This window comes from Carassius auratus, chromosome 31, assembly GCF_003368295.1.
Source record: "Carassius auratus strain Wakin chromosome 31, ASM336829v1, whole genome shotgun sequence".
In the NCBI taxonomy this organism is placed as follows: domain Eukaryota; kingdom Metazoa; phylum Chordata; class Actinopteri; order Cypriniformes; family Cyprinidae; genus Carassius; species Carassius auratus.
Window position 1 is genome coordinate 27,412,145 of NC_039273.1, and position 13,611 is coordinate 27,425,755.

At 36.9% G+C, this 13,611-nt stretch overlaps 1 protein-coding gene across 2 annotated transcripts; it reads right to left on the reverse strand.

Moving 5' to 3' along the window:
• Nucleotides 1-229: 229 nt before the first annotated feature.
• LOC113051026 (scavenger receptor class A member 3-like) lies at nucleotides 230-9,989 on the reverse strand. Of its 2 annotated transcripts, XM_026214620.1 has the most exons (8): nucleotides 9,899-9,989; nucleotides 9,605-9,685; nucleotides 5,635-5,673; nucleotides 5,298-5,342; nucleotides 4,662-4,781; nucleotides 3,431-3,511; nucleotides 1,976-3,019; nucleotides 230-1,733 (listed from the first exon to the last, which is right to left on the reverse strand). In XM_026214620.1, exons 2-8 carry the CDS (start codon nucleotides 9,609-9,611, stop codon nucleotides 1,297-1,299), a joined length of 1,773 nt encoding a protein of 590 aa, XP_026070405.1. In that variant the 5' UTR covers nucleotides 9,612-9,685; nucleotides 9,899-9,989; the 3' UTR covers nucleotides 230-1,296. The 2 variants fall into 2 exon arrangements, with proteins under 2 accessions (XP_026070405.1, XP_026070404.1); XM_026214619.1 differs by having other exon boundaries at nucleotides 9,605-9,980.
• Between the last annotated feature and the right edge of the window lie 3,622 nt (nucleotides 9,990-13,611).

Below are 13,611 nucleotides of genomic sequence, written 5' to 3' on the forward strand. Positions count from 1 at the left end.
AAAAGTGAAATCACAATCAACCATCCACTTTAATAATAAAATAATACAAATGACGCAGTTCGCTATGATATTTTTTTTTGTAGTGAAAACATATTACATTGACATTGTGCATTTACTTGAAGAGAAACCTAACTATTATGTATTCTACATTTCCAAAATTGCAGTTTAGTACTTGCCACTTAATATATATATATATATATATATATATATATATATATATTCAGTAATTAAACAGCCAGACAGTAATTTGACAATTCAAATCTTAAAATGGCAAGTTTTGTACATTTTACAGTAACATGTAGCAACAACTGAAATGCAATGTGAAATGTTATAAAACATTTTGTCCTTGCTGGGTAGATAGCTAACCATATTGTATACATTTGTTTCATGATTTCACTATGAAATGACAAAAGTATTAATGAAAATGGAAAATATTTGGTTAGTGAACTTGGCCCCCTCTTTTTTACATTTGTATAACCCTTTATTGGTGTGCAAAGAGAATAAATTGTATGCCAACTCATGAAGTCCTCCTCAAAATCCCATTATTAACATAAAATTATAACTGTTAAAATTCTATATTTACAAATTGGGAAATCAAACAAATATGAACATTAAAACTTAATGTTGTACATTGCCAGTCAATTAATACATTTGTCTGTACAGTTCACACGGCTCATTGCCTTGGTTTTGCAATTTCATGCAAAGTCAGCAATTGTAAAATGTGTTCATTTGAACTTTTCGCACAGTGTTTCATAAACTTGTACCTATGGTACCTTTAATGAGTGGAAATATTTGGTTTACTTGAACTCGTAATGAAAATCATGTTTTAGAGTACCAGCTCTGAATGTTCTGTGATTATGAGGCAAATGCAGCACTACTAAATAAACTTCATAAAAGCAATAAAGCAGAGTCTCATTAGTCCTATGGCTATCTGTGTTTATATGCTAACGCTGGCTAAAGATTGAGTCTATTGGTTGGTACCTAGTATGATCTATGGTTGCATAGCAGCCTGGCTCTGTAACCACTCTTAACATAAAATCTTTGAGAAGTGGCTCAGTATACTGTATAGAATTGTGCTTGAGGTCTATCCAAAGAGTGTTGAAAGCCTTTACAAAGTGTATTGTTGTTGCAAGATCCAATGTTTGAGGAATGTATATGTGGGCCTCTAAGATTCCAAAGAGTCCCCACCATTGTCTTGTTTAGAGAGACATCTCTAAGTCAACGTTTACTACCACCATTACTCTGTCCAGAAAGGCAGTCAGTGCATTATCATTTTTAAGGTTTATGTCTATCTGCTCATGAACTCTGAGAAGGCTCCCCTGGTGGTCCAGGTATTCCACGTGGCCCCTGTGGTCCCACAGGTCCTTGTACTCCTACTGGTCCTGGAAGTCCATGCACCCCTGGGAGTCCAGCTTCCCCTCGGATACCTGCCACTCCTCTGGGGCCAGGAATTCCATCCTTCCCAGAAGCCCCCATATCACCCTTTTGTCCCTTTTCACCACGAAACCCTGGTGGCCCTAAAGACCCTTTTTCTCCTTTAAGTCCTGGACCACCTTTAATGCCAGAAGGTCCTTGCACCCCTTGATCACCCTTAATTCCCATAGCACCCTTAACTCCTTGAGATCCACGATTTCCTGCAAGTCCCCTGTCTCCTTTCGGTCCTGTTACACCTACAGGTCCTTTGCCTCCTGATTCTCCCCTGTTTCCCTTTGGACCTGGTGGACCAGACACACCTATAAAGAATCCAGAAAAAAACACTTAGAGACATAAAGAACATGTATGAACCTATTTTTATAGACTCTACAACAGAGGTCTTCAAATCCAGTCCTAGAGGACCACTGTCCAGCAGAGGTTAGCCCCCAACCCTAAGTTAATCATGCTCTTCAGAATTGGTTAGGGCTGGAGTAATACTCTGCAGTTCAGTGACCCTACAAGGCTGAATTTGAGGAACTCTGCACTAAAGGTAGACCACAACCTTTCAGAATAGTGACGTTCTGAATCAGCTTTGCATGACTGATGTCTACCAGCTTCATCTCCTCAATCACCATGGATAGGTTCCTCACATCAGCATCGAGGCGTACATTCATCATCATGTACTGCATTCTCAGAGTGTCAGCTAGGTGAAGAAGAAGCAAGACTGTGTTGTTAATGTTCTGCAAATCTTCTGTGTGACTGTTCAATCTGGATTGGCAAGAGGAACTCTCTTGGTTGATGTATTGGTACATGCTCTGGACATGGCTGACAGTTCCTTTGAAGCTGGAAGAGAGCGTGTCAATCTCCATTTCAATGGACTTTATTCTTGCATCCAAAGTCACAAAGCGTTCCCTGGTCCGGTTCTCGTAGTACTTGGCATGGTATTGGTGGTCATTCATGTTCTCCTCATGTTCATCAGTGTAAGATGAGACATTGTCCAGTTGCATCTGTAGGTTAATGACTTGCAAAGTGAGGTCATGAACCATCTCTGAACTCATACTAATACGCTGGTGGGTGGCAGAGACACTATTTTGAATAGCCCTCACAGTCTGTGTAGTTATACTGGCATTGGACTTCAGGGCACTTAAAACTCTGCTGTAGTTCTGCCAATCTGATGTTATTTTTTGAAGCACCAAGGTTTCCTCCTCTGCCTTTCTTTGAAGTGCACCTATCCACAATGCACTAAGGGCAACAGTAGTGTTGATTTGTTTCATTGTGGCCTTCAAATCATATTGATCCTCAACAAAGGTTTTCATCCCTTGATCTGTTTCATTGATGACAACCTGCCAGCCAGTTACTTGATCCAGGTACTGACCCAGAGACTGGTTTATACGCTTGATGAAAATTCCGAAGGACTGGAGGTCTCTAGTCATTCTGTTGCTGGATTGTGTGAGACTTTGCTGGGATTGGGTAGCCTGGTCCAACTTCTGCTCTTGACTGAGTAGCATCCTGTGGATATCCTCATATTCTTTCTTCAGTCTGGCAATCTCCTCTTGGTATTGTGCAACATCTAAGCAGTTGGAATTGTTATTTACAGCGCTGATATCTGCAATACAACCACCCAACAGTGAATCCCTTGTCCAACTAACACAAAATACACTGTAAATTGCATGAAAATGCAGTTTTGTTTTAACAGACTAAGCACTCTGTGTGCACAGCTGTTTTGTAGGCCACCATTTCTGTAATAAATAATTCTTCATGGGGTTTTACTCTCTGAGGGGTTCAGTGACCACATTTTAAAGTTCTTTTTGTATTTTCATTTTCCTGTTGAAGATCAGTGTTTTAACTATAATTAAAACTAATAAAATAAATAAAGCTTATACATATATTAGATACTTTTGTGAATTGTTGCCTTTAAGTATAATAGTATATAAATCGTATTGAAATAACACCGCTGTAGATTTTATGATACATACCAATTCCAAAAATGCATGTATTGTGAAATAAGAATTCTTACCTTTTATACTCTCTTGGACCTTGGAAATCTGTTTGTTGCTAAATGTTTCTTCTTTAGATAAGTTGTCGACTCTCCTGAAAACTGACATGACAAATTTATTGATATTAAAACCATTATTTTAGAAATTGAGGTGATGTGAAACAAACAAATAAACAAAATAAATAATAAATGTTTGATACAAATTTCTAATTCTAAGCAGAAATGTGAAATATGTGCATAATATTGTTGGAACGGTGAATGCATCTTAAGTGATCTCTGTTTTCTCAGAGAATAAATGTGTTTGGAAATCTTTTCAGAAACTTTCTTTACACACCAATACTTAATCTTGGACTATGGGGACTGGTAAATTGTAATGGAACCTCATTTGTGGTTGTAATGTTCTGTATATTTCAGCTGTATGCATGCATTTCACCTGCTGTATTTAAAAAAAATACTTGTGTTACTTGATCAGCTTGTCTTGTGCAAACTTCAGATTACTTCCTACATCAAATTCCTTAACATAACAGTATTCATATTACACACATTACTGCTTGTTATACAACAACATTTCTGAGGAGTTACAGCAATATGAAACAGATGTGTATGTGGCATCATTATGAAATATTTAGTAGTTAGACCTGTTTTTTCTTTAAATGAAACCATCATCTTGTCATCATATATATTTCATCGAACCAAACAACATTCTTCTTGATTTGTTTTGCTACAGTTTAACTAGGTTGTTGGCTAACATGGTAGCATCACTTCCTGCCACTAAAAAATGTTCAAGAAGTTCTTGTTGAAACTCCATTGCATCTGAAACTTGGGTTGTGTTGTTGTGGTGAACTATATGGATTTGCAGTTCTTTCACTAATGACTTTTGTTGTAAGTGGGGCGAATTATTCAGATTTGGCATCCAACATCACATATGATGTGAGATTTATTGTGTGGGCAAGGTTTTGGCTTACTTCTAACTACTAAATCTGGAAATTGTTGACTTTGAGCGTTATGCTGAATCAAAACCCACATGTTGCAACCCACATGTGTTTGCAGGATGAAAATTGGGGTGCCCTACATTCCTTTCTCTGGCCCATAACTGACTCCCCCCAGCAGTGTCTTGTCATGTGAAAAATGCCGTTTGCTGATTCAAGATCAAGCATTTATATCTACCTTATAGCTTTGTTCACTTTGGCATCACTTTAAAGAATGAAAGGTGAAAAAAACATGTTGCTAACATGGTTGTTAGAAAACTTACCAAGGGATGCCAAGACAGCCACTGCAATGATAAGCAAAGCTAAAAAGCCATAGAGCATTTTGACAGCTAGCTGAAGAGAATGTGTCTGCTGACATTTCATACATCCTCCTCTAGCTCTTCCTGTGGACACACATACACACTCTCATTTGTCATAAAGAAACCTGGTATTCACTCCAGATATGAGCTTGATCATAAATTAGCCATTATACCCTAACTCTTATGTAAAAAAAATTAAAACTTGATCCCAGAATATACATTAAAAAGGCTGTTAACATTCAAATATTTGTACAGCAGTGCCTGAAAAAATAGACTATGTGACTAATAATTAAACTCAGCTCACAAATTCTGTAAATAAAGCTTTTCTAAACACTGAACATTTGCCAAGAACTGAACATTTAAAACAGATGTACAATAATCACTCAAAAAACAGTGGTGGGTAAATGTTGACATATAAACACAGTAAAAAACACTTTAAAGTCAGTCCATTTTCAGGCACAGTTTTCAAATTTAGACAGATATTTATCTAGAAATCCAGTTTACCGTAAAACTCTATTTTTCAAACTCCATCTTTTGTACTCAGTGATGCCTCGTTAATAAGGATAGCAATAAACTTTAAGAAAGATGAATTTTTCTAACCTCTCAAGGGAGGAATTTCCTCTTCTTCTCCAGTTAAGTCCTCCTCTACAAAGAGAGATCGCACAAAATATGAAGAGTCAGGACTTTACAATTTATAACATCGTTCATTGTATTGGCTAATCAAACACAGTTCCCCTTGAGACTCATCATCTACCTCCTGCACAGAACAAAAACATTGTACCATCATATTTTCAACATGTCAGGTCTCAGACTTTAATTGCAGGAGATTATAAAAGGACATCTAGATCAACTGCAGGGATTAAACACATATTTGGTCTTATAAGTCTATATCAAAAGGGCTCAATTAAAACTGAACAAAGAAAAAGACTCCACATACCGTTAAAAAGCTGGTTCTCATAGCCATTATAGCTGTAATCTGTAAAAGAGGAAAAAAGCAGCAGGGTTGATGTATGTGTTCACAAATTAAGGTCAATAGATTGAAACATTAACTTTACCTGGGGAGTGAGACCCACACTCTCACTTTATCACAAGAAACATAAATCATAAGAGAATTTAAATATAAGACCTGCTTGCTAGCACCATAACACAAAATCCAATCAACTTGGACTGATTCGTATTAGATGAGGTCACTGCTGGAAAGAGCGATATAGTAGCACAATTACACAAAATTGGTGAGGGAAGAGTTTTTACTAAATTTGATTGGATCTTTAGGAGGATTTATTTCCTGGGAATATTTTGCTTGTCAGAGATGCTCTTAACATATACCAAAAAGGGCCCTTACTAAGGCTCTTTTCAGTTTAAGAGCCCAGTTTCATTTGTTTTAATGCCATACTAAATTGTCTTTATTTATTTAAATAAAGTAGGTTTTATTTATTTTATTCAATATAATTTCATATTTTTATTTCATGTCAATGCATACATATTTACAAAGTACATATTTTAAGTAATTAAATTAAATAATAGCATTTTTGGCCAATTATTTTTTCCCTGCAACATCAACGAGACGGTACACCGGGTACACAACATGCTTTGGGTGGGAAAATCTTCACAAATAGAACTGGATGATTGTTATAACATCTGGAAAAGCATTGTCAGCAAAGGGTTAGCTGGAATAAGCTTTTCTCCTCTTATTGCAGCCACCCATGATGACAGTCAGTAAACTAAACAGCTGATTAGTACCTGCTGAAGTTCAACCAAAATATTGTATAAAGTGCTTCAAGTGAGGAAAAGTGTGACTATATACAAAATCAGAACATTGAAGGAGCTTTATGAACAAGGAACAATAACAGAAAAAAGTCTCAAAACACTATCATGAGGAATGATCCGGTTAGGTAATTGTTCTGTGTGATCATGTTCTAAGAGTACCAATGTCATTATGTTTTATTGTATCTCCAAGATCATCCATATTCAACAGAGCATGCTATTTCCCATGGGATGATGAAAATGTGGGGGTGTTTCTATGGAAGCCTGCAATCTACCATGATTTGGAGACTTATGGTCTTACTGAAGACAAGCCAGGGTTTGGTTTGGAAATTGGGCTTTGATTCTCAGCAGAAGTATGAAAATGTGGCATTGTGTTCCAGGCTGGAGAAGAAAGGACAAGAGTTAAGGAGCATGCTTTAAACAAGGAATGGTGACTCAACATTTCTACACCCTGCAGCTGCAGTGCACTGGATTTGTCCTGAAGGTAAAGAGTTGTTTATGGAGATAGGCCAGTTATCACTGCCAATGCTGTTAAACGTCAACCTGTTTTCTCTTTATCAGACACTACTTTTCAAAAAGCACTTTTAAAAGAACTTCCCTCAAGACAAGTATCAGGGAGGGAGTTCACACCTGCTTCGTCTTCTGTTTGTTTTAAATTTGGGTCTGTATTTTTCAAACCCCGGGCACGTCTTGGAGCCATGCTTTGCTTGCCAGACCTGCCAAGTTCATGTTCTGAGGTAAAACTGTTTATAACTACTTCTCAAGCCGCTGAGGTCAGGTCTAGCTGAGCCAGAGTGTTAGAAGGGGCAAAAGCTTGATGGGGGAGAAAGTGGAGAGACTCTACATTTCCTCACCAGTCCTGGCTACACAGGTGGCTCTGAGCAGGCGCAAACCTTGGGTCTTGTGAGTGTTGCCAACAGTACATAGGAAAAGGAGGGGACCCTTCACTCTGGTCTGGACGCTTACAAGGAAGCCAAGAGCCTTCAAAAAGCTGGGTCAACAGAAGTAAACTTAAAAAGTATGAAAGTTAATAAAAGAGACAGGATATTTAATTAGCTTGCGGGGTCATTCAAGGACTTGGAGGATATGGAAAGTTTCTAGAAGTTTAAGAGCATAAGATAAATATGCCAATGTTTATAAAGGGTGGGCAGTCACATCTGTGTGCTTTTAAAATTGAGTTACATGATGTAAGGTTTGAACAAGCAGGGAGCCTTAACTTTACATGTTATGGAACAATATAATCAAATAAATGACACTTAAAGGCCAAAATCTGGCCATGTCTCCTGATTGCTCTCGAAACCAACAGCAATTGTTGACAGTATCACATTAGCATGCATACAATTTAGGTAGCATTAGAAGGAAAAATTCTTAAAACATTGGTTATCTCCGGTATACATATATAAGTAAATCAGTCCACTCTGGCAGATGTTGTACAGTATGTTAGCAACCAGCTATGAAAACAACACCTGTGCCCTGACCAGACATTAAAGGCTAAAATTTCATTCTGGGTCTTCGAAACACTGTGAAAATAACTAAAACCATATGACTAGCAATGGTGGCACGTAAATACCAATCGGAGACAATGATGTACCAAAGCTGTAAAACAAGAGGCACTTAATCCACCAAGATGTGGTTGTCAACATATTTAATTTTTCTCCACACAATATGTGATTTGTTATGATGCATCCTTCAGCTCATCCTCTTTTCCAGATATACAAAAAGGAAGGCAAATGTTTAATACAACACAAGAGCTGAGAACACTTTGGGTAACAAGGTTTAAGATGATATCTCCTTTCAGAATTTCACAATGTCATAAGTTTGTAGTTGATTTCTTCAGCACCTTTGTACAGTGGCCAAAGATATCTGATGATTCACTTAAACCTTCAGATCTTGCATCGAGTGAGGTTTTCTCAGGTGGAACTTCTGGGGCTTTGATGAACGAATTGGCCAGGTGGCCATAATCTCTAAACTGTGGGTATAAAAAACATCTAGTAATACTGGTATTATGTGACCAGATGTATGCAGTGGGTATAAAACATCAGTCAGAAATGCCTGAAAAGAGATGGGGAACATAGGCAGAGGGCAGGGTCTTTCCAAACCACAGAAAACCGAACACAACTAATAAAGACAAGTGTCACTGCAGTTCTGGTTGATGCACAGCTGCTTTACACACATTTTTAAAAGTATGCGCAGTTCTACACTAGAGTTCAATTGTAGAGTTCAATGAAGAGTAACTGAAAACATTCATACTGTAAATTGTAGTTTATGAAAATAAAGGAGTTAAAAACTGTAGGTAAATCTTACCCCTACTCCCTTCTTTAGATATAACATGTTTACAGTAACACATGGGTTGCCCTAATTACATGAAAGTACATGTTTTTGGATGTTTTACAGCCCGTTTTCTGAAGCCAAACTTTTTTAAGACAGCCCCCATTAGACTGTAACAAAACACATTTTTTTTCTTTGACCATTAAATAGGTCTGTGTTCAATTATAAACAAATATGAAGTGAAAGTGTATTTCATTATGATGCACTTCAATTAGATGTAATCAAGATTAAGAAAAGTCTATCTGCCAATTACAAATAGATGCATTAGTCAGATCCTGGGAAAACAGCTGAAGGGAATGTATGTGTGTTTGTTAGCAATGGCTCCACACCTGCTGCCCACACCAAGAACGAATAACTCGCCGCACATCTCTCACTGCATGAGGTATGCATTAAGAGCCAAGCTCTTTCATGAGTTTCTGGATTATGCATTAAAAGAGTGAAAAATTGACCTTAATCTTGGATATGGTTGCTATAAATTAAAAATCCTAAGTATGCAGATCCACATGTTCCAATTCCCTTAAAAAATAACTCAGCTTTTTGTCAACAACATCTAAGTGCTACCCCATCAGTGTGGTTATCTAAGAGTTCAACTAAAAATTTCAACAGCAAATGGTGTCAAGCTGGGACTGTATACTGTTTTCAGAGTAACAGAATGACAAACTCGCATCCAATATCAACAGGTACCTGCTTTCTTTAGACCTTCAGAGTTGGATCTTGCATACGTGCTGTCAGCATGCTCATGTTCACAGTAATTTAAAAGTGCTTCCATAACTTATTAGTCACAGTAGGAATCAATAAAAAGAAACATTGCTTACCTTTCATGTTGATTCTGTAAAGTCACCCCAGGTTAGTTAGGTAAAGATGATTGTGGAGACTTGAGACCAAATGTATTTCACCTGTTCGGGTATTCAAACTTGGCATTTATTTCAATGACTCATCAGAATCCAGAGCATCAATCAAGAAGCATACTGGGTTTGTTTACACAAAATAAGTCACCAAATCTGCGGACTAATCCACTGTTAAGGTCCCCTGTGGGCACAGCTGGTGTGTCAGGAAGACCCCTCTATAACATGCTGCTTCTTTGCTATAGAACCAGAAGAAAATAATACCTTGGACAGTAACCATGTGCAGCTTTAGGAAACATGCCGGAGAAAGGGAGAGGTTGTTTCTGTGTGGGAAAGGGAGGGAATGGATGAAGGGAGAAGGAGGAGAGAAGGAGGAGGTGGGACACGGTGTGTGTGTGCTTCAGTAAGTCAGTCTTGAGCACTGGCCTAATTGTTAACAAATGTCTGGTATTGAAGCAGCAGGCACCTTTATCTTCTGTGCTTTCTGTTGTTGGAGATTTACACATTAAGTTAATGGAACAAAAAGGGACATGCTGTTCCCCAACAGTCAGCCCGTTGTTGAGAGGAGAGATAAATATTATTGTGCTAGTGCTTTTGTAAATGCAAAGTGCAGCTTCATACTTTTTCAGTTCAAGTCAGTGCATCTTCCTAGAAACACTATTTTTGTTCTATTTAACAACATCAGCATTCAGTTTGAAATCAAGTCAAGTTACACAGGCTAAGATTTTTTCGGCTTTCTACTGTAATGACAAAGCTTGTTTTCAAATGTTTTTATTAACATAAACTGGGAATATTGATATATTAATTAAATTAACCATGATTTATTTGGGTATTTGAGAAGTTATAACTACATGTTCCTCATTTTAATTTAGTGTTAGATTATTTTGATATCATAATTTATTAATTTAAATACTTTTATAGTCGTGTCCCCCTTGTAAGTTTGATGAGGCCCCCTGGTTAAAAACATTTAACCTGTGTTAAATGAATAATTGTCATTATTTGCGCAGCATGTTGTCGCATTTGTGTGACTTTAATTCTTCTAAATATGTTTTACCATAAAATATAATATAGTTCTATAAAAGTACCATATAAGTCATCTAAATGCCAAATTTGGTGCATGAAACTAAGTTTAAATGTGATATGAGAGACTTTCAAAAACTAATAAATTAAATTTCAGGCTATTTCTTAACACAAAACTATTTTATGACCTCAGAAGAATTGAAATAAAGCACACAATTCATATGAGTCACTTTAATCATGTTTTATTGGACATTGACAGTCGTGGTCACTATATGATTTATTTATATATAAATTAGTAGCAGAAAAATTCTTCAAAACATCTTTTGTGTTCCACCAAAAAATATATAAAAAATTAATTAAGTCATGCAACAAATTAGGGTAAGTAAATGATGACAGAATTTAATAATTTTGGGGTGAACTATTGCTTTAAGACCATAATCTGAAATAATTTATTTGAAAACAACAACAACAAACCAATTCTTTGTACAGCATGTAATTATCTCTGCGTAAGTCAGATGACTTAAAAAAAAAAAGAAAAAAAAGTGACATGACATACAGCCAAGTATGGTGACCCATATTCAGAAATCGTGCTCTGCATTTAACCCATCCAAAGTGCACACACACACACACCATGAACATACACCCAGGGGCTTGCTCAAGGGCACCTCAGTCATGGTATTGCCGGTCAGAGACTCGAACCCATAACCCTAGGGTTAGGAGTCAAACTCTCTAACCACTAGGCCATGACTTCCAAAAAGTCCTCTTTACCTGCACTTTCATTCTCCTTCCACATGAGACAAACATACATATATCTCACAAGTCTTCTGATTCTGATTATGCATGTGGGATTTATTGATAATTGATTACATCTAAAATTATTAATTATGCATTAGTCAAGTGTCAACAATGTCAATCATGGCGAAAAAATTCAATGACATCAAAAAATCACACATTTACCATGTTACTAAGTTAGAAAGGTCCATTTAGGACAAGAAATTTGGGGAATTCTGTGTCCCATGTGGAGATTTTGCAACCATTCATGGAGCTCGGATTTGGGAAAAAGATGATGATATAATGTTTCCGTTCATTTTCAGTTCATAACAAAATCAATCTTACTTCTGCTCCACTTTAATATCAGTTCTCTTTCTGTTATTGTTCATCCATGATCACGGGAACAAAAGTCGATAAAGTGAAACATGAGAAAAACAAAGAAAGTAAAAGAGGGAAAGAACGTAAAAGTGCTGTCTCACAGGAATTATTACAAACATATTCAGCCACCATGGTATTTAAAGTTGACCACTGGTAAAACATCATGGTAATATCATGGCACTGTGCCTGAAAAATACTTACAATGCCATTTTACATAGTTTGATTGTGTTCCTTTTGGCCATTGCATTAACTTTTTGGCCTTGCAGCCTGTGTTAAACACTTCCAAACCCACTCTTCTCACAAAAGCAGCATTATAAATAAAGTAAGAACTGAACTGAACTGAACTGAACTGAATTGAATTAATGAAAAGGTTATACTGTTTCTTATTTGACTTGTGTGCAAGCTCTCACTTGGCTGGTGTTCACAGCTCACTATTTTAGCTTCATTGTTAATATGTATCCAGATGTGGATGCAAATGTGCTTCTAATAAATAGAATTAGATTGATTATGTGTTTACTGAGGAAAGAGAGATGTGATGACAGCTAGTTTAAAAAAAAGTATCATTTTAATGTTTATCAGATTTCACTAGTAGCCTATAAAATAATATTTTTGGGACTGTTGAGAAACAGGGAATACAAAAAAAAAACTCTTAATTTTTGTTAAATTAAAAACAGCATTTGTATTTGAATGGAAGGTTCAGGAGATGACCTGTTGTTATTTGCACCAGTGTTTCTCCAAATGCTTTGTTAGCATGCATAAAATTACTCCAAAACCACCAACTTTCATCTGCTTGCCAAAACTGCAAATAATGCCAGCAAATAGAGTAGTGTTTAATAGACTAGCATGCAAAACATCTGGAACTTCATATGTTTTCAAACGGATTCAGATGACTTTACTAGTAAATAGGTTACAGAACACCGGCACTTGGAGTGTTTGTAGCACACTATGATGCATGTTACAATTAAAGAGATTAGAATGACATTTCAGAATATGCAAACAAAACTTTGCACAGCTGTTCAAGGAGAAAAAAAACACTAAATATAGATTGTTTCCCCCCTGAATGTCTCTGTTATGCATATTTATGAAGATACTGTTGTTATTCATTTAATAGTGGAGCAACCTTTCTGCTTGTGTTTCCAGTCTTTGCCTTTCATAGGAGTTACTGCCACCCAGAGGACAAAACTAAAGTTATTTAAAGAGAGAGTTCACCCAAAAATCTTATAAACTAAAGTAAACAGTGAAAATTTGATTCCTTGAACTAATGGCAGGAGAACAAAACAATGTTCTGGCAATGGTAAAGTTCCTGTAGATTTGAAACCCCTTTGTGAGTGCATTTACTACACTAAAAATTGGATGGAATGTTTAATACTTTACAGCGTGCGGTGAGTGATATTGACAAAGGAGGACCAAAGGACGGAGGTGATCAGGTCATATTTGCTGGAGGTAAATGTACCTGTTATTTTGCCAGCAAGAAAATTGAGCAACATAAGCCACAAGATATTCAAGATTAAAAGTGGGGTATGTATTTTTCAAACTGAGTCAGGCCGAGTACCAAAACAAACGTGTAGCCAATCAGCAGTAAGGGGCGTGTCTACTCATGAGTGGGAGGAGATAGCGCTCAGTGCATAGGACAGACATTAGCCAAGCGATGACAGAAAGATAAAGATGGCATGGAAAAAACAAAAGAGGAAACCGTCAGCAGAACAAAAGAAGGCTTACGATAAGGCAAGAAGTAGGACCCATGTAAACATTGGATCAGCTTTCCAGCGCTGGAGAGAACTCAAGGAGCGAGAAAGCCTGCAATCGGA

What these genes read in the sequence shown, in the direction of transcription:
- LOC113051026 (XM_026214620.1), bottom strand. An exon ending in TGAGAACCAGCTTTTTAACG is followed by an intron (nt 5,343 to 5,634) that starts GTATGTGGAGTC and finishes CTCTCTTTGTAG; the next exon opens with AGGAGGACTTAACTGGAGAA. An exon ending in GGAAATTCCTCCCTTGAGAG is followed by an intron (nt 4,782 to 5,297) that starts GTTAGAAAAATT and finishes GTGTGTCCACAG; the next exon opens with GAAGAGCTAGAGGAGGATGT.